Source organism: Barbus barbus (genome assembly GCF_936440315.1).
Source record: "Barbus barbus genome assembly, chromosome: 36".
Lineage (NCBI taxonomy): Eukaryota > Metazoa > Chordata > Actinopteri > Cypriniformes > Cyprinidae > Barbus > Barbus barbus.
In genome coordinates, this window is record NC_136714.1 from 20722164 (window position 1) to 20743842 (window position 21679).

The 21679-nt window shown below is 37.3% G+C and overlaps 1 protein-coding gene across 1 annotated transcript in view; it reads left to right on the forward strand.

Annotated features, from left to right (window-relative positions):
• Positions 1-21679, forward strand: part of LOC306855888 (putative voltage-dependent N-type calcium channel subunit alpha-1B) — a gene marked incomplete at both ends in the record, with an annotated part of 154338 nt that overhangs the window by 2404 nt on the left and 130255 nt on the right. The window contains 3 exons of the mRNA XM_079394825.1: positions 1669-1923; positions 4744-4849; positions 7103-7242. Of these exons, the coding sequence (XP_079250951.1) occupies positions 1669-1923; positions 4744-4849; positions 7103-7242 (501 nt within the window). The remainder of the gene's footprint in view (positions 1-1668; positions 1924-4743; positions 4850-7102; positions 7243-21679) is intronic.

Consider the following 21679-nt stretch of genomic DNA (forward strand, 5'->3'; position numbering starts at 1 on the left):
AAATAATTTTTGGGACCAGTGTAGTGTAAAAAGGAGAAAATCATAATGCTGATATTATCATGTCAACAGGAAAATATTCTTGAAAGATACAGAGATCCAAGAACAGTCCTGTGACTGAAAACTAATTTCCCTTGTTCAGTATCTTCCACTTGGTGTGTGCATGTCTTAAATTCTTTTCCACTGCAATGCCCTAGGGTGTTATAGGATGGAGCTCTGGTATGCCACACATCCAGAGATTAGCTCAACAGCCTGGAGTCTGTCATGAGATTTTGTGCCTCTGGGTCTGGACTGGCTGCATGCACACAGAAAATCCTTAACACTTACTGACCGTAATGCCTTGAGCTTCACATCTGGACATGCTGGATACTTTTCTTTCAAGAATCTTTCCCTCTTTGGAGAGGTGGAGATGCCCTGGGTGGAGTCATGTTTTGCCTATATGGAGATCAAATATTAAGACCAGCTAATGTAATGTTTTCATTCACTGCAATTCTAACTGTAATATTTAAATTAAGATTTAAAAATAATCCTAAAAATGTTTCTGTAAGTGTTAAGAAATAGAAAATATAATCAGATGAATATAAAAACACTAAAAAAAGTATTGTATCTAACATGTAATAATATATAAATGTGTAATGTGTTATTACAAAATTGCATGATAAGACATGATTTGACTAACTGAGACCTTATGTTTGTGATTGCTAACAAATTTGCTTCTTTGATAGTGCTGAATCATGAATATTTATTAATTTTCCACCTTAACCTTATATTAAGAATATTATGCAGTACAATAACTAAACAAAGGCATACAATGCAGCTTGATAATTTACTGATTGACAACAATAGGCAACCAACAATTCGCTTTTGCTTTTGTGTAATGATGCCACTGATTTTAGTTATCAATGTTTTGTTTTATTATAAGCAATTAAAAAATCTTTTAGGATTCAAATGTAGTAATTTAATAACAAAGAAGAGCTTTTGCTTTTTTTTTATTCTAGTCAAATGAAGCTATTCAAACAACAAGACAAATAGTTTTAAATAAATATAATTCATTGATGATCAATTAAGACACCCTCCCCCTCACGCGCTCTCCAGCAGGTGGTCCTGCCTATAGGGACGTTTGCGTCACGTGTGAGAGTCTCGCGCACCAGCGTCCACTCATTTGGCACCATTCGTACCGTGCGCGTCTCCAAGTGCAATTGTTGTGTGGAAGCGGAAAGCAAATCATTGCTTAAGAGAACAAACGTTTGTGCGTGCATATGGAATACCTTTATTCGCGTTTGATTCCACCAACTCGCTTTTTCCGTCTAGCATGACGCGTAAGTGATGGTGCACATTTTGGTTTCGTGACCTGTCTGTCAGCTGGATCAGGTTGTGTTGTTGGACGGATGTGCCACGAATTGGATGGTTACACGTTTTCCTTTGTTTGAAATGCAGTCAACGGGAATGACATTTCTATGACAAGTTTCTATTTTGTGCTATTTTCTGAGCAATGGAGTGAGGCGAGGGCGCACGGGGAGCTGGTTAAAAGGGACTTTTATATTTTTATTTCACTTCACGTTGACTGATGGGGACTCTAAGTGGTAACAGATGTCTGTATTGTAATGTGCATTCTTCATCTTCTGCTTAATGTCAGTTTGGATTTTACCTGTTGGATATCTGCATGTCTAGGATGGCTCGTTTTGGAGACGATCTGCCCACCCGCTATGGAGGGACAGCGGGCGCCGGGAGAGGGGGAGCCCGGGCAGGAGGTCCCTCGGGCGGTCAAAGAATGTACAAACAGTCGATGGCTCAGAGAGCCAGGACAATGGCTTTATATAATCCTAAACAAACCAAACAGAACTGCTTCTCGGTCAACCGCTCTTTGTTCATCTTTAGTGAGGACAATGTCTTCAGGAAATACGCTAAAAGAATAACCGAATGGCCATATCCTTAATCTTCAAGATTTATGCAAAATACATATAGATTCATGGCATCTGCACTTTTACATTTGATCTCATTCTTGTTTAGAAAGCATTTTAGATATGGAACTGTTGCGTGCTGAAATGGTGATTGACACTGAAATGCCTTTTGTTTTCACGTGTTCACGCGCTTTAAGGCATTTGGCAGCTGGTGGTCGTGTCAGGGTGTTGGCTGATCATCCTTTTATTTTCTAATTCAAACGTGGGAAAGTCAAGCGCTCGATAGGGCTTTTCATACTGCACTTAACCCTGGGCTAAGGTTTTTCTCCCCTTTATTTTTTAAACCTGGCTTACTGGCTAGTTTTAACCATCTGGTAATCAACGTTTCTAAAGGGGTTTGCCACCGCCAGATGTATACAGTGTGAAACAAGCTGCGAAAGAACATTATGCCTAATTGATTAGCAACAGACAGCCAATCATAAATTGGCACTGCGCTTCCTCATTGAATATTTATGTGTTTGGTCAGAAACTTTCACGCGCTGCTTGGTTTCAGTATCTAACCTGTTAAAACATCAAACGATGAAGATTCACGGTAAACGTACCAACCGCTCTGAAACATAGCAAAATCAAAGACGGACAAGGTCGTGTGTTGTATTTTTCCAGTGTTATTGGCCTTATAAATGGGCAAATACTAACGGTTAAGTGGTTTTCGAAATGTTTTGGTGGCAACAGTAATGGCAATGTAAAACAGTTGCCTTAACTACTAACTAACGTTACTAAGCCTACTAGTGAAGTCGTAATAATAATAGTTCTGCAAAACATTAGTTAATTAGCATATACATTAGTAAATGGTTCTTCAAGAACAAATGTATGAACGCAGGTAATTTTTCATTTGATATCACAATGGTTGTGAAAAGCTGTAGCGCTCTCCAGGGTCCTGAAATATCACCACTGATGTTTCAGTTACCAACATTTACTAGATTTTAAAGCACTGTGCAGTCAGATATCCTGGCTTTATTTTTTTTATAAATTTTAAATGCATCTTTATGGAATTCAGGCATTCATAGAATTAGGTTTATAGCATGTGGAGATCCCTCAAGGGGGTGACAAGAATGTGATTGAAGTGGCCATTGGACCTTTCCTTTCCTATTCGTTGCCTCCATGAATGGCGATTCCATAAAGACCTATAGCTGTAGGGAACAGGCATGGAAAATGAATTGGAAAAATTGATCCTGTCCTAAGAATGCACTATAATGGCTGACCATCCATAAAGATGTTAGCAGCCTTTCAGCGTTTCCTTTAAAAAGGATGAAAAAGATTTTAATAATGACAGTATTGGTGGGCTTACACAAACATTTCACAGATGCAATAAGGTTGCACAAATGGTTGTGCTGAGAGAGAAAGCATCATGCCAGTCCTATGGGTAAACATGATCTCTGCACTGCAATGTTCCAGTGTTGAAAGCATGTCTCACTTTTATGCCCAGACCTCTGCATGTCATTTCCAGCATAGAGTGAGGTGGTGTAAATGCACTCAGCATTACTGCTAGCTGGTTTGAACATGGTCATTTAAGAATGCTAAGGACACAAAGATGAATGTCAGTTGCTTGATTGAGCTTGGAGGTGTGTGAGTTGGGCTCTGCTGGGGCTGCTTTGTCCTCCATCTCCTAATGATTTAGTGATTGAGTGTTTACATGACACAATTATTGTGTCCTTGGTGGGATATGTGGTGGAAATTCACAAGTAGTTATTCCTGAGGAATACTTTTAAAAGCATAGTTCACCCTTATGTCATTCTAATTCTGTATGACTATATGACTTTGCTTTGATTTTTTTTTATTTGCAGTCTGGATGGGTCGACACTAGTTGCTGAAAGTCAGAGCTTATCTGCTGATTTTGGGCAATTGGAGTTCACAGATTTAGCAGAAAGTCACAAAATATATGATGGACATAGACAGCTTTAATAGATTTAGAATATGATTCCATCCTGTTGGAGGATGTCATGTTTGATATTTTGAGCTGATTTTAGAACACATAAGTGCAAAATCGCATACTGTCTAGTTTGGTTTCTATATTACTTTGTGTCTGTTAAAAAGTATGTTCTATAATATGGGTAGTATGTATGAAATTCAGATGTACTATGTCCACCATGTTGTTACTGTCACCTGACCTATGCAAATCCTCTCCTGTGGCCTCATGGTGTCAAGTGGGTCATCTGTGTACATTTTGTCTACCTATTGGTTTGGACATGCTAGTTTTTTCGCACTGTTTTTCACCTGTTTTTCAGTTCATGAGCAAAACAAGGTCTGATGTATAAATTGATGATACTTGGATTTTTTGCTCTACAATGTCAATTACACAATTCATATTGAAAACAAAGTTATTTATTTATTTTTTTAATTTATGTTTGTAATAACACTACATAAGAATGTTTGGGGTGTGAGTGTGTGCAGTTTACATTGTACAATATATGTTCAAGTATCGTCAGGTTATGTTTACCACAGACCTTACTTTATTTATGAATTGAAAAACCCTATTATAGGAAACCCATGGCAAATTATTGTGGGTTTTGACATCATGGCTGCAGCACGCTATCATTGCATGGGATTAAGATTTTTTTTTAAATGTCAGGTTTGCAATGACATTAGGGTGAATAATGATGATTTTTGGTGCTCTGTCCCTTAAAGCCAATATTTTAAACACGGATCAGCACAATTCCTGTCAAATTTACATTGGGCTATTGATATATCATGCACCTTTTTTGCACTGTCTTCCTCTTCATAATGTTTTTGAATTTATGTTTGTTGTTTGTATTATTATTCCTGTGTTTTTCCTTGACTCATCCACTCCATTTGAGTACCTGATCCTCACTACCATCATTGCCAACTGCATCGTACTGGCCCTCGAACAGCATCTCCCCGCCATGGACAAAACCCCCATGTCTGAACGCCTGGTGAGCATCAGAATTCTCAGTTTTCTCGTCATTCACTCTTGAATATTAAGGTTTCACATGTCTATCACATATCAGATTATTTATATTTTACTGAATAAGACTGCGACCTTATATCTCAGGAGAGAGAAACAGCAATGACAATGCATTCTGCAAAAAGCAGAGCAAGTGAGAGATAACTGTGTATTTGGCTTGCTTTTCTTTCCGCCCACACACCCGACATCCCCGCTGGAGTATATTGATTGATCATTTTAGTGGTCTTGCACTGGTTGGCGTGGGTGATCGGTGAGCCCGTTGGAGCGGAGGCTGTTATCCCACTCTCAGAGCTCCCATCCAGGTCCACTGAGAACCACCCAAGCACTCCACACAGGAGCCACATCTCTGTCTCATTAAAACCCTGCCTGCTGGGAACCATTGACGAATGTGTGCATAACGCTGCTTCTCCATGATCCGACCTTAACCCATGCAGAGCAAGCTTTGATCCACTGCCTTGCTCTTATTCGCCCGCTCGCAACGGTAGTTGTGCCTGTTGAGTCAAAATGATATAAGGAAGCGGCTTCAAAGTGTGCTGTTGCACAATTAAACTAGGAACCGGACATGTTGGCGGATTAAGGAGGTAATAGTCTCTTTGTGAAGCTGAATATGCAGGCGGTGATGTTGGATTCCACACTCCCTGGAGGAACGCTGCAATCACAGAAAGGAAAACAGCACGTCAGGTCCACAAGCTGACCACCCTTCACCTTCTAACTAAATAAATAAATAATGCTTGTTTGAAACATTTATTATTATCAATGTTAAAAATGGTTGTGCTGTTTATTATTTGTGGGAAACTACATTTATTTGAAATAGAAATCAATATAAACGTCTTTACTGTAATTTAGTGCAGTTTAGTGCATCCTTTCTGAATAAAAGTATCAATTTCTAAAAAGAAAAAGAAGAAAAAATCTTGCTAAACTCATACAAATATGTATACATGCACATATGTGTATGGAATATTCCAAAAAATATTAATATTTGGAATGATATTGGAGAGCTTTTATGAAGGGTCAAATTCTTTTTATAAAAGCTTTTATGATGTCAAATTCATCAACAGCTCATCTGGTTAACATTGCGACGCAACCAATCCCCTACCTGTTGCAGAGTTAAACTGGCCCCCCTGATACCATTATTAATAAACTCTATGGATCTATACATAATAGACTGAAATATCCTGTCTGCCTCCACGCTCACTCATTTCTCCGCTCCCATAAATCATCCGTTACGCACAGCCTCACATCTGCTCCCACGAGCACATTTTTGCCAAGTGATTTCATAGAGACAACACGACAGGTGCTGTCTAGCACCACAGCTATAATTGGACTATTATTGAGGAAATATACACCAATAGAGTGTGATTTCATTTTGGGCACCTTAAGGGAGTGTTCAACACAAATTTAGTTTTTGTTTGTTTAATTATTTTTTGTGTTTGATAAGGAAATATTATGTAATGCATTACCCGAAGGCACAGTTATTTTTTACAGATAGTAGACTGTTTTCCTTGCTGTACCAAGCTATAATCATAAAACGGCATCCTGCTGTTGTTAGTGAACACTGTCGTAAAGAATTATATTGCTAGGGCAAGGTTTCCATCAAAAAACGACTATACGAAGACTTATTTGCAAGTGGGGTTGATAATTGCACTCATAAAGTGGGAGGGATTTCTGAGAGCAGAGCACTGGAGAGGTTAGTCCGGTGTAAGTGCCTGTAGAGCCGTAGGGCTCTGATGACATTAATGGGAATGAGTTCAAAAGCAATGTGACATGCTGTATCCAGGACTCTTTAAGTACATTCATCTAACAGATTCCATGACACATACTTGTTTTTTGTTTTTTTTTCCCAGTTTCACTTGGTTTTAGAATTTTGATACTTGTTTTCCTCTGAGATGTAATGTTCTGTTACTAACAACATCTGAAACATTTTTTAAGTATATTATTATTGGGGCAAAAATATATAATATAATGATAGTCTGTTTAATAATAACATCTTTTCAGTCATATAGATAGTGTGATTTAACATCATGTCACATTTCTGCCTTCCCCATCACAGCACAAACCCATGCATCTTGACCTATTTTATGTGTGTTGTGCAAAAAAGTCAAAAGCTTCAACCTATCTTCGCTATTCTGCTTTCTGTCTTTCTTCCATGCATCAATAGACGCTCTCTTCTTTCAAATGCACAAATACAAGTTATCCTTCTTTTTGCTCTCTCTTCCTGCAGGACGACACAGAGCCCTACTTTATCGGAATATTCTGTTTCGAGGCCGGCATTAAGATCATCGCCTTGGGCTTTGTGTTTCACAAAGACTCTTACCTACGCAACGGCTGGAACGTAATGGACTTTGTGGTCGTTCTGACAGGGTGAGTCCACAGCTGGGGAGGCAGAAACAGTTTCAAATGCATGTATATGTGTGTGTTCTATGTCTTCGGGAAAGTAAGGGATCGGATTTGTGTCTTTGTGAAAGTGCCTGTTACAAAGTGTTCTAGTCTGGTCCCCTTCTGTATCTGTGTAAACATTGCCCTCTGGCCGATCTTACTCCTAAAAAAAAAATTGAGAGTTTTCAGATATTGGAGCTCTTTAGCACTATTCGTGCAGGATTTCTTTTCCAAATGATGTTTGAGTTACATGCCTCAGATTTCATACGCTGTTTGCAGATGTCTGTAGTTTTATGGAATAGAAGTGTCTGTTTGGATGTGGGTATTATGGAAGGTCATTCTGAAACATTAAGTATATATGTGAGGCAATTAAAACCTTGTGTAAAATGGGAGGATTTCATTATCTTTACATCAGATGGGATGCCAGCAGAATTTTAACTGTTATTTTACCTAGAATATTACCTAATTTCTGTTTTGGTAAGAGCTCAATGCTAATAGCACTGGGCATAAGGGCTAAGTTGTGAGGATAAGGTACAAGCTATAATGAGTCCAAATTTATATGCAGTATTTGTGCTATTTCAGCACATTTAATGTCTGGATAAGATGGATTGCTATTGGTTAGTGAATAAAATCCAGGGGATTTTGTGATGAAATGCAGCAAGTAAAAGTTGCAACTTTTACTTGCTTGCTTATTATTCAGTTTTTAAGTGCTGAAATATTCATGGTTCAGTGTTTCTAGGTGCTTCAGGAGGCGAGAGGGAAGTTTTAACTTGCATACCTGTGTGAAACTGTGCTATGAGCCAGTGCACTGCTGAGGCGCAATCTCTCTCCTGCTGTCTAGATCACCGATGCAGAGCTGCTATCTATGTGCTGCCCAAGATGATGAAGTAGAGTAAATTAAACGTTTCAAGTCTCCACTCAATAATAATAGACTTGTAAGATAGGCACACGTTTAAATGTGGCAAATGAATTTCACAGAGACGATTAGCAGTTCTCATCTCACATGTGTAATACTCAGTGACTGACACGATGTAAAATGCTTGTATCAACATTTTTATATGTAAGCTGCTGTCAGTCTGTGAATATTTCACCAACATGTTGTTACATTTATTTTGCAAGGAACACACAAAAATATTATTTTTGAAGAGTCTTTATGCATGAAAATTTCATTTTGGGTATCTATCCCTTTAAAAGGGACCAGGCTTTGCTGTCAGATTTGTAACTGTAGTGCGATTGCATTGTTTTTCTCCAGGTGTCTGAACTCCCAACACCTGCTCTTTATATTGTGGTCCATTTCAGTCCACAGTTTATGTTTGTCAAGCTTCCAATTACTTTCAGAGACTGTGTATTTATGGAGCAGATAATGGCCATTCTGAAAATGATCTTGACAGATAAATCAAAGATGGGCAGGGATTAAAAACAGACGGAGGTAGAGGAGTATGACAGACATGTTATCATTTTTAAAAGAAAGAGAAGAAGAAAGCGACAGCATAGAATGGATATAGATGGGTTTTGGGGATCAAGATTTTAGTTGGAGATCTAAATCTTTGTGAGATGCATTTAACCCTTATCAGACTGGCTTATGAATATTAATGAGGTGTTTGTCCAGTACTGATTTGCTGACTGGGCCCTAGCCAAATTAGGATGGGAGTTTACATTACAATCTCAAAGCAAACACACCCCTTCCAATAGAGTGTTCAAATCAGAGGGCTAATTTCAGGGTAGAACTATTTATTTATTATAGCCATACATTATAGACATTGTTGATGAAATAAACATACTAAGATTATGAATGCACCTTTGGAAACATAAAATCATTTAAAACCTGAATTTCAAGACCCCTTAGAAGCATCTCTTTGGTTCATAAGCACTTCTCATTACAAGTATTGGAAGATGATTGGCACATGTTGCATTTCCAAAAGCACATTAAAGAGACTCAAATAGCGCTGCCACTACTATTTTTATTTAGATTAATCTATCAACTAATTTATCAATTAATCTAAACGTTTAATTTCCCACAAAAAATCAGCAATTTTACTTAAGAATATTTTATTAAACTATATTTTATAAAACCAAATGAAATCCAAATTTCTATGAAATCCTTTTTTTAAAGCAAAAGTACAACATAGAGTGCAAGAAGCAAGTGTCCATCTCATCAAATCACTGAAATCAAAGTTCAGTATTATAGTGTGAGAATGACAACATATCCACGTGTTCTAGTCTACTAATAATACAATTATAATCAAAAAACACTTTGTAAATGTGCAGTATTTCTAAATAAATAAATGCTTTTTTAATATAAAATCAATTAATTAGCCTTTTTGATGAATAAAATTAAAACAGAGTATAGAAAAATGAAAATGGAAATAACTGAATTTGGAAATAAAACGGATTTCATAGGGCCCTATAACTATAATAATTTTTTTTGTGGTAATAAAAGTAGATGCAAGGTGAACAACAGCTTTTACAATTTCTAAAAATACATATATAATAGCAATGATGCAATAATAATTAGTTCAAATAAAGTATCAAAATCAAGAAATACAAAAACAAAACTGTTAAAATACATTATGAATTATAAACAATAGAGCTAATGTACATTACGCATTACAACAAAGGCCTGCAGGGGGCGCCGACGGCCTGACGATTGTTTTTACACATTACTGCGCGATCTAATCCTTATTTAATATTGACCAAGCACCATTTAATTCAAATGTCCACTTAGTCTTTAATATTTGGCCATTTCTTTAGGATAGAAATGCTATAGCCACTGTAATTAAATGAATATGTGGACATTAAAACGTATAAACTCAAGAGTGAATGTTTGAGCTTTTATTTTGAAACCGCGATGTATTCTCCTGTGTTTGCATAGGTTTATAAATGATTTACCTTACAAATCGAATTAAATGGGCACGTTCCCAGATTAACTTTATTATAAACCCAAACTCACAACAACAGTCAGAGATGGAGTTTGAGACGCTCCACACATGTAACTGATAACAGTTTCTGTGGAGCTATTGTGAACGGAGCCGCTGTGTGATGCACGTGCTTAACCTACACGCATGGAAATAATTAAAGCGCATATACTGTGTTAGATCTGCATCGCATATAATTATTGAATTAAATCATAGCGTTTGTGAATTCACAATTATGCTTAATTATGATTTTTAAATGGGTTTAATACAGGGGCGTAGCCATCATTTCAAAAGTGGGGGGGGGGGGGGGGGGGGGCACGGAACGTCTAGTTATACCTGTTTTGTTTTTTCAGTTAACCCTTGTCTAATTGACAGGTTTTATTTTTAATCATACCTTTTTGCTTAATATGCTTTATGATTATATTATTATATATGATTATAAAACAGAAGGAAAGAGAGAAAAAAGAAAAAGAAAGAAAGAAATACAACAGCTTGTCACTGGGACAGTACCCTTAAAAGCACATCTTTGTACCTTATTTACCCCAAAAAGTTTCATAGTTGTACATTAGATTCAAGATTTTTATTCGTCACATACACCATTATACAGAGGATAACCAGCAGTGAAATATAAGTCAAACTTTACAAAAGTCATTACGGTACATATTGGTATTCTAAGGTACTAATGTGCACCTTTTTGAGTATAAGTTACAAAGATGTCCTTATAAGGGTACTATTGTTTACATATTTCAGATTGTATTTAGTGAGTGTTGTATGTACAGTACATGGCACACAGTAATGGATACTTGCACATTCACATACTCCTTTATTCTGTTTTAAATTAGGGGAAGTCGTGGCCTAATGGTTAGAGAGTCGGACTTGTAATCGAAAGGTTGTGGGTTCGAGTCTCGGGCCGGCAGGGATTGTAGGTGGGGGGAGTGAATGTACAGCGCTCTCTCCGCCCTCAATACCACGACTGAGGTGCCCTTGAGCAAGACACCAAACCCCCAACTGCTCCCCGGGCGCCTCAGCATAAATGCTGCCCACTGCTCCGGGTGTGTGTTCACGGTGTGTGTGTGTGTTCACTGCTGTGTGTGTGCACGTTGGATGGGTTAAATGCAGAGCACGAATTCCGAGTATGGGTCACCATACTTGGCAGTATGTCACTTCACTTCATTCTGTTCTGTTCTATTATACATTATCTGATTAGTCTATGTTAAAAGAAATATCTTATCATAGACAATGCTGTAAATAATCTTTACCTCTGAAGCCTCACTGAAACTTTCTGCCTCATTCACTCTCAACTGTGAATTCAGTTCTGCGTCTGTCTATAGCAAATAAAGCAGTGTTTGAAACATGTACATACAGGGAATAGTGACATACAGAAGAAAATAACACATTAAATACACTGCTGGACAATAACCAATCATTTGTATCCTAAATTATGTTTTTAACACTTTAGAATGATAAACACATATTCACTATTAACTATGACTTTTACTTCAATATACTCTTCATTTACTGCTTATTAATAGCTTGTAAGGTAGTCGTTGTAGTTGTTAAATTTAGGATTATGGGATGCAGAATATGGTCATGAAGAATACAGAATTAATATGTGCTTAAGTACTAATAAACAACCAATATGCAAGCTAATAATTACCTACTGTAGTTAATGATAGCTGAGAAGTTGTTCATCATACTAATGTTATTTTTTATTTTTCTATATTTGACTAATTATTTTCTATGATTGGTCCATATATAATCCTACAAACGCTTGTGTATTAATAGATTTTATACAATGTAAAAACAGCCAGGTGTTAAAATCAGTTCTTCTCATCTGTGAAGTTTGTTTTTCTTGCGTGTCGTCCTGATTCTGTCCTAACAAACCTAGGCTGACTGTTTCTTGTTCATTCTTGACAACACATAAAAACGTCAAATTAGTGCAATAATGACAGAGCACCCCTAAATGAAGATCGGTCCTGTATCAGATCAGTGCTTGCATACTTGATTGAAATACATAATGTAGAATTGAACATTAGAGTTAAACATGTCACAATGCTGCAAACGCTGTAAAATCTCAGTTCAACATTATCTTTATTCTTATTTGAAGGGTTCTGATAACATACATACCTGTTAAAATAAAAGACGTTACAAAAGAGTTACGGAAAAATACACTGAAAATAAATAAGTGCATGTTTGTCCAGGCAGCTTTTTTCCCCTCCATATAATGAACATCAAAACTGGCTAATTATTCAACAAGAGCAATAGGCAGAGTCACTGAACACCGTGCAACACTATTCGGATCCCACATGCCAACTTACGCTGCTTGACGTCTTCGTAAAAAAGGATTGAAGAGTTTTTTTTTTGTCGCTTTGAACTCATCGCGACCTAATGAATGATGGATACAGCGCGGGACCGCGGGCGCGAGCCTAGGCATGTCGTGACGTGACAAACTGAGTGACTGATTGCCATGGAAACGTAAACGTCATGTATAAATTATCTTGTCTTTTTGAATTTTAAATCATTCTGCATTTATATACATTGCTCCATTAAAACCTCAACATGTCGAGAACACAACTGTCCAATGAAAAAGTGCGGGGGACGACTTTACTTTTTATAAAAAGTGGGGGGGACACGTCCCCCGCGTAATCTACGCCCCTGGTTTAATATATCATGCAGCCTTGGAAAACAGTCTAATAATGTGTTTTATGGATTCTTGTCAGTGAAATGCGCCACTTCTGGTATTTAGCCGGTTAGTCGACGCGAGCAAAATGAGGTCGATTATTTTTTTTAAATAGAATAGTCGACTATAATCGATGAATCGCGACAGCCCTAGACTCAAACTCAGAGCAGATGCAGATATGGAGTTTGTGTGGAGCAGCGTTTACTTCAAAATAGAGCTAAATAATAATCACTCTAAAACACACAGCACAGATATTTATTTTATTAAATTGCAGCCTTTGTGATTTAGTTTTTTCGATTAAGCATGCAGCCCTACCACTTACCCTTTTTTGGCATGTTTGTAATATCCACAGGCATTATAAACAGTTGGCAGAGGCTTTTGCTTGGTCTTACAGTCATTGTTTTATGCAAAACAAGATTATTTTTTCCTCAGTATATTCATTTTAAATGGCATCGCCATTCCCATACCCAGACATTGTGCTGTTATTACCATTGGCCACTGTTACCTCGACAACAGCTGTCTGGCCCATGCTGTCCTCAGGCAACCCGCTTAGGCCTTGAGACAATGGCATGCTCTGTTCTTTTATATTTTTCAACCGTGATCTTCCACGTCTGCCGCCCACTGCTCCTCTGATCTTATTCCTGTGAGACACTACAGATTTCACTCCCTGTTTTACGTGGTTGCATCATAATGGCTCTAAAACCATTGGCTGTAAAGCCACGTTCACATTGACAGTGATTTTTATTGCTGGAAGCAGTGTTAATTTCGTTGACGAAGACGACGACGAAAAATATTCATCAACAAACCTTTTTTCTATGACTAAGACGAGACGTTGACGAGCTAAAACATTAACAAGACGAGACGGGACTAAAATGTTATTTGAGGACTACCGGACATTCAAAATACATCCTATAGAGTTCCGGGGGATGACGTAGTTACATGACAGGAAACCGTGCGCACCGCCATTTTGGCAGCATTCGGCAGATTGGCAGACTGTTGTGGTGAAGGCGGCTAAACATGCTCGATAACTGTTGTGCACCAGGTTGCACAAATAAACGAGGGAAAAAGAAAGGTACGTCGTTTTACCGCATTCCTAAAGATGCGGAGAGGCGAGCTAAGTGGATCAGCGCCATTAAAAGAGCCAGAAGCAAGCAAAACAAGACTGAAAGATGGGACCCCCCAGCCGTTGTGCACTTACAAATGTGTCTGAATCTGTGGTGCCCTTCCAGTGATGGGATGTACAGTAAATTGAACTGATGTGACTGGCTACAGATGTGCTCAACCAGGAAATAAACCTTTTTTACTCTCACTTCTTGCTTCCTTGTTGTGACATTACTTTTTATCATTTTGATCACTCGCTATTCTGATGCGATCACATTCTGTTTACAGATCAAGCTGCACATCCACCCATTCTAACTGAGTTCCACCCAAGCAGATATATGTTCTGGTGTGTTTGATATGAATGACCTACCCATGTTTCATATCCTTGATTGTTACAGATACTTAATACTAATGATGGGGAAGAGAACAACATTGGTTTAACAACTGTTTATTCATAAATAAGAGAGTACAGTATCAGCTACTACTATTAACTCATTTCACAGTCTCCTCACTAAGGTTTTTAATTTTTTGGGCATTGATTACTTTTCGGCAGCTGGGACGTACCCACTGTTTTGGGACCCTTTTCATGTGAAGGCAGGTTTGGTGAAACTTTTTAACTGAACAAAAACCTGATGCACAGACCAACATGTTCTATTTATAATATTTATATAATATATTATATTTACGGTAGTATTTAACCTATTTAATTTTTTTATATAAAGCTCAATGTCATGCGAATTAAAGTGAGATGAGTACTCCGATGGCTTGAAAGCTTCGGCGCTGGCACTGGCGCTTGTCATTTTACTGCCAAAATGGCGGCCCGAACACTGGTGGTCACGTGGGGTCCGGAGCTCTATAGGCTAAGTTAACTGTCTTGTCTTTCAAAATGTGCGTCTCTGTCATTGGAAAAGGTGCGTTTGCATGGCAGCCAAAGTGGACCGATAGCCTACCAAAACGCGAACTAGCGATCTGAAACAATGGCCTCAGCACCCGAAGGGTTAGGGAGTGGGTGACCAGACGTCCCGTTTTTCCCGGGAGTCACAATTCATTGTCAATTAACTTAAAGTCAGTGAAGGTGCGATAGGCGGAAACGCGCTGATAGAAGTGCTCTCTCTCGCTCACGCTCCACTTCTTCAGTTCTCATACAGCGCGTGATCAGTTCTCAGTGCTCAAATACACTCACAGCAGTCCAAATGTCTATCGTGTAGAGCATCTCACAGAAATACAGTCCGTTATGGTTTTTCCAAATTCAATCCTTGATTCAAATTTCTCATAACTAAGCTTAATTGATTTGGTCTAAAGAGAGAAGTATTGATGACTATTTTTGTTAGAATACTAAATAAAATAGCTACCAAAATAAATGTTGGTAACTGCAGTTTGACTAAAAGTAATGACTAAAAGTTGACAAAAATGCAATGACTTTTCGTCGATTAAAACTAGACTAAAACTATGAAAGACTCAAATGACTAAAATGTGACTAAGACTATTAAGCATTTTCGTCTCAAGATAAAGACTAAGACTAAATCAAAAATGCCTGCCAAAATTAACACTGGCTGGAAGCCACTGTATTGTTTGTTGTTAGTAGATGTTTGTGCTGCAAGATGCCCTAATGCTGCTGATCTAACTATAATCTAAAAACTAATGAAATATTATATATACACTCACAGAAAGAGAAAAAAACATTTTGGGTTTCCACAAAAAACTTTCATAACGGTTTCTTTAATGTGAAGAACATTTAATGATCTAAAGAACCTTTTTCCACTATAACAATAGTTAGTTAGTTATGCCCTCCACCCCTCCCGGGGTATGGGCCGCCAAAGGTAGATCTCCAGAGATTTCTGTCCTGGGCCATTCTTTCTAGTTGATTCCAGGTGTAGCCCATCCTTTTAACGTCTGCTTCGAGGTCACGTCGCCATGTGGTTCTTGGACGGCCTCGCTTTCGCTTGCCTTGAGGATTCCACCTGAGAGCCTGCCTGGTGATGTTTGTTGTTGGTTTGCGAAGTGTGTGCCCTATCCAACCCCATCTTCTCTTCCAGATTTCTGCTTCAACAGGAAGTTGGTCGGTCCTTTCCCATAAGTTGGTGTTACTGATAGTGTCAGGCCAGCGAATGTGGAGAATTGATGAATGTCTGGATTTTTCTGTTGGTTACTTTGGCTGTCCTCCAGGTTTCAGCCCCGTACAGCAGTACTGACTTCACGTTAGAGTTGAACAATCGGGTCTTGGCTATAACAATACTTTTGTAATTTCATCCTTTCATCTTTCCGTCTTCCGTATCTTTGTCTCATTGTCTTTCCACATGCAATGAACATAGTCCTGGTCGCATGTAGGCTACTTTATCTGCTCATTAATTTAAAGATATCTTGGCTGTATGGGATTAATATCCTGCCATGATTCAAAACTGAAAATAAAGTTCTGAAAGGTTGAAACTAAGTGTTCGAACACTCAAAATCTTACAAAAAAAAGTTTTGCAAGATCGAAAAATAAGTTTTGCAAGCTTGCAAAATGTAAAATTTTTTTTAAATATCTCTGCAAACATTATGTTGTTTTTGAGATTTCCTTCTTCAGAACTGCAAAAAAATTTTACGATGTTGCGCAAACAATTTTTCAGAGTTTCAAATTTGTCAGTGTTCTCCCACTGTATTAGTTTGTTTTCCAGGTTTGAAACCTTGTAAATGGTGATCTGAAAACTGGGGTGCGAATGTGTGAAAAAAAGTTGTGAAACTCTGAAAACAGAGGTTTGCAGGGTTGCAAAGAGATAAATAAAATAAAATCTCTGCAAACATAATTTTGTTTTTGAGTTTTCCTTCTTCAGAAGTACAACCCTCTTTTTTACGGTGTTGTGCAATATTTTTTTCAGAGTTTCGAATTTGTCACTGTTCTCCCAGTGAATAGTTTGTTTTCCAGATTTGAAACCTTGTAAATGGTGATCTGAAAACTGGTGTGCGAATAGGTGAAAAAAAGTTTTGAAACTCTGAAAACTGAGGTTCGAAAGGGCGAAACTTATTGCATTACATTACATTTGCACTCCTATTGCAGACTATTTTTTCAGAGCTGAGTTTACAACACCCACTTTGCGGAGATACGCCCACACAGTTGCGAGCTTGCGACTCACGTGATTTGTGGCAGCGTTGTCACGCAGCTCTGCTCTGAAACTCTGAAACTCAGACTGAGCGAAAATGAAGCTTCACAACCTTGCAACTTAAACAAAAAAAGCCTGGAGGGAGGGCCTTCTGCTCTTGGCCAATGCTTTGCTGTCTGCTGACGTACAGTCCAATCACAAGTCATATTTACTGGAAAGGTGGGATTGACCGACTGCTCCGCCAATGACGAAAGCGCAGAGGATACGCAAACAGGATGCACGGCTGTCTGGCCACATGGCGGTCCCGTCTAGAGCTGCAAGATCCGCGTCCATGGCTGGGAGTGGGACTGGGAGAGAGGTGAAAAACTTGTTAACGGTCCGTGTACGTTTTGATAGTTTGTTTTCCAATTTGAAACGAAATAAGCAGAAACGAGAAAACGGCACCTTTATTCGTTTTTTCGTTTTTTTTTAAAAAACGAAAAAACGAGATTTCGGCTTGATTTTTCGTTTTTTTAGTTCAGAGGCATAAAACGAATAAATGACTTCCAAATTCGTTTCCACATGTGGGCGGTCCTTAGACGCCCCCTTCCGCCGATTGGTTAAGCAAATCTGAGCATGTGACGTCATCAGTAGTCGCTCAGGTCTGTTCAACAAAATAATAGTCCTCTAACGTTACTATGGCTACCGATTCTTAAACTGTACAGGGCAGGTCCTGTTGGGCTTTCCTCTGTGCAACTTTACGCGTTTCACTGAAATCTTTACATCAGAAATATTAAATATTAGTCTGCCACCAGCCCGTTTTATTTAGCTGTGCAGAGTTAAATCTGTGTGGTGAAGCTGCGCTAGACAGCGCCGAGCGAGAGAGGATCACTGACCAGTGTTCAGTCAGCAGTCAGAACTTGGGTACCTATGATGGTGAAATAAATTTTTACTGAAAATGACCCGCGAGTATGATTGACAGGACGATAGCGGAGGCAATTAAAAGCACAATATAACTTCTGTTAACAAAAACATAATTTTTTTTTTTAATATAAGTGGCTTTGTCTTTGTTTTAATCAAATAATTGTGAACCACAAACCGAGCTTCGTTTTAAAGGGCGATTTCCAAATATATTTTATTTATTTGTTATAATATGGGTATTTTATGTCACCCGTCTTATTAGTTTGATTATAGTAGGCTATACGGGAGTTTTTTATTGTACTATTTTCCTGTTGTTTTTTAATTAACAATATATCATAACAACTTATAAAGATCAAAATCTACAGAAGAGATTAACAAATAACATTGGTGTTGTCATAAGTTAACTAATCAATGGGAAAATTTCCTCACCGGCACAACCCTATTCTTAATGTTGGCTACATGTTACAGATTTAATGTTGAGCACATAATGTTAAAGGCTTCTTAAATACCATTACACTCGGTTGAAGAGTCAAGAAGGATGTGTTAATTTACTGTAGATTTCAATCTGTCATTAGTTGGTGACCCGGTGTAATTATAATAGCATAAATAAAAACAAATACACGTAATAGGCTTTGTATGCCAATAGGCAAAACACATCTGCTTTTCCTCTAGATCACTTTACTATGGAAGCCCGTTTCCGCCAATGAATAAAAAATAAAACAAGGTAATTGCGACTTTTTATCTCACAATTCGGACTTTTTTTCTCGCAATTCTGACTTTATAACTCGCAATTCTGAGATATAAACTCGCAATTCTGACTTTATAACTCGCAATTCTGAGATATAAACTCGCAATTCTGACTTTATAACTCGCAATTCTGAGATATAAACTCGCAATTCTGACTTTATAACTCGCAATTCTGAGATATAAACTCGCAATTCTGACTTTATAACTCGCAATTCTGAGATATAAACTCGCAATTCTGACTTTATAACTCGCAATTCTGACTTTATAACTCGCAATTCTGAGATATAAACTCGCAATTCTGATTTTATAACTCGCAATTCTGAGATATAAACTCGCAATTCTGACTTTATAACTCGCAATTCTGACTTTATAACTCGCAATTCTGAGATATAAACTCGCAATTCTGACTTTATAACTCGCAATTCTGAGATATAAACTCGCAATTCTGACTTTATAATTCGCAATTCTGACTTTATAACTCGCAATTCTGACTTTATAACTCGCAATTCTGAGATATAAACTCGCAATTCTGACTTTATAACTCGCAATTCTGAGATATAAACTCGCAATTCTGACTTTATAACTCGCAATTCTGAGATATAAACTCGCAATTCTGACTTTATAACTCGCAATTCTGAGATATAAACTCGCAATTCTGACTTTATAACTCGCAATTCTGACTTTATAACTCGCAATTCTGAGATATAAACTCGCTATTCTGACTTTATAACTCGCAATTCTGAGATATAAACTCGCAATTCTGACTTTATAACTCGCAATTCTGAGATATAAACTCGCAATTCTGATTTTATAACTCGCAATTCTGAGATATAAACTCGCAATTCTGACTTTATAACTCGCAATTCTGACTTTATAACTCGCAATTCTGACTTTATAACTCGCAATTCTGAGATATAAACTCGCAATTCTGACTTTATAACTCGCAATTCTGAGATATAAACTCGCAATTCTGACTTTATAACTCGCAATTCTGAGATATAAACTCGCAATTCTGACTTTATAATTCGCAATTCTGACTTTATAACTCGCAATTCTGAGATATAAACTCGCAATTCTGACTTTATAATTCGCAATTCTGACTTTATAACTCGCAATTCTGAGATATAAACTCGCAATTCTGACTTTATAACTCGCAATTCTGAGATATAAACTCGCAATTCTGACTTTATAACTCGCAATTCTGACTTTATAACTCGCAATTCTGACTTTATAACTCGCAATTCTGAGATATAAACTCGCAATTCTGACTTTATAACTCGCAATTCTGAGATATAAACTCGCAATTCTGACTTTATAACTCGCAATTCTGAGATATAAACTCGCAATTCTGACTTTATAATTCGCAATTCTGACTTTATAACTCGCAATTCTGAGATATAAACTCGCAATTCTGACTTTATAACTTGCAATTCTGAGATATAAACTCGCAATTCTGACTTTATAATTCGCAATTCTGACTTTATAACTCGCAATTCTGAGATATAAACTCGCAATTCTGACTTTATAACTCGCAATTCTGAGATATAAACTCGCAATTCTGACTTTATAACTCGCAATTCTGACTTTATAACTCGCAATTCTGAGATATAAACTCGCAATTCTGACTTTATAACTCGCAATTCTGAGATATAAACTCGCAATTCTGACTTTATAACTCGCAATTCTGACTTTATAACTCGCAATTCTGAGATATAAACTCGCAATTCTGACTTTATAACTCGCAATTCTGAGATATAAACTCGCAATTCTGACTTTATAACTCGCAATTCTGAGATATAAACTCGCAATTCTGATTTTATAACTCGCAATTCTGAGATATAAACTCGCAATTCTGACTTTATAACTCGCAATTCTGACTTTATAACTCGCAATTCTGACTTTATAACTCGCAATTCTGAGATATAAACTCGCAATTCTGACTTTATAACTCGCAATTCTGAGATATAAACTCGCAATTCTGACTTTATAACTCGCAATTCTGAGATATAAACTCGCAATTCTGACTTTATAATTCGCAATTCTGACTTTATAACTCGCAATTCTGAGATATAAACTCGCAATTCTGACTTTATAATTCGCAATTCTGACTTTATAACTCGCAATTCTGAGATATAAACTCGCAATTCTGACTTTATAACTCGCAATTCTGAGATATAAACTCGCAATTCTGACTTTATAACTCGCAATTCTGACTTTATAACTCGCAATTCTGACTTTATAACTCGCAATTCTGAGATATAAACTCGCAATTCTGACTTTATAACTCGCAATTCTGAGATATAAACTCGCAATTCTGACTTTATAACTCGCAATTCTGAGATATAAACTCGCAATTCTGACTTTATAATTCGCAATTCTGACTTTATAACTCGCAATTCTGAGATATAAACTCGCAATTCTGACTTTATAACTCGCAATTCTGAGATATAAACTCGCAATTCTGACTTTATAATTCGCAATTCTGACTTTATAACTCGCAATTCTGAGATATAAACTCGCAATTCTGACTTTATAACTCGCAATTCTGAGATATAAACTCGCAATTCTGACTTTATAACTCGCAATTCTGAGATATAAACTCGCAATTCTGACTTTATAATTCGCAATTCTGACTTTATAACTCGCAATTCTGAGATATAAACTCGCAATTCTGACTTTATAACTCGCAATTCTGAGATATAAACTCGCAATTCTGACTTTATAACTCGCAATTCTGAGATATAAACTCGCAATTCTGACTTTATAACTCGCAATTCTGAGATATAAACTCGCAATTCTGACTTTATAACTCGCAATTCTGACTTTATAACTCGCAATTCTGACTTTATAACTCGCAATTCTGAGATATAAACTCGCAATTCTGACTTTATAACTCGCAATTCTGACTTTATAACTCGCAATTCTGACTTTATAACTCGCAATTCTGACTTTATAACTCGCAATTCTGAGATATAAACTCGCAATTCTGACTTTATAAC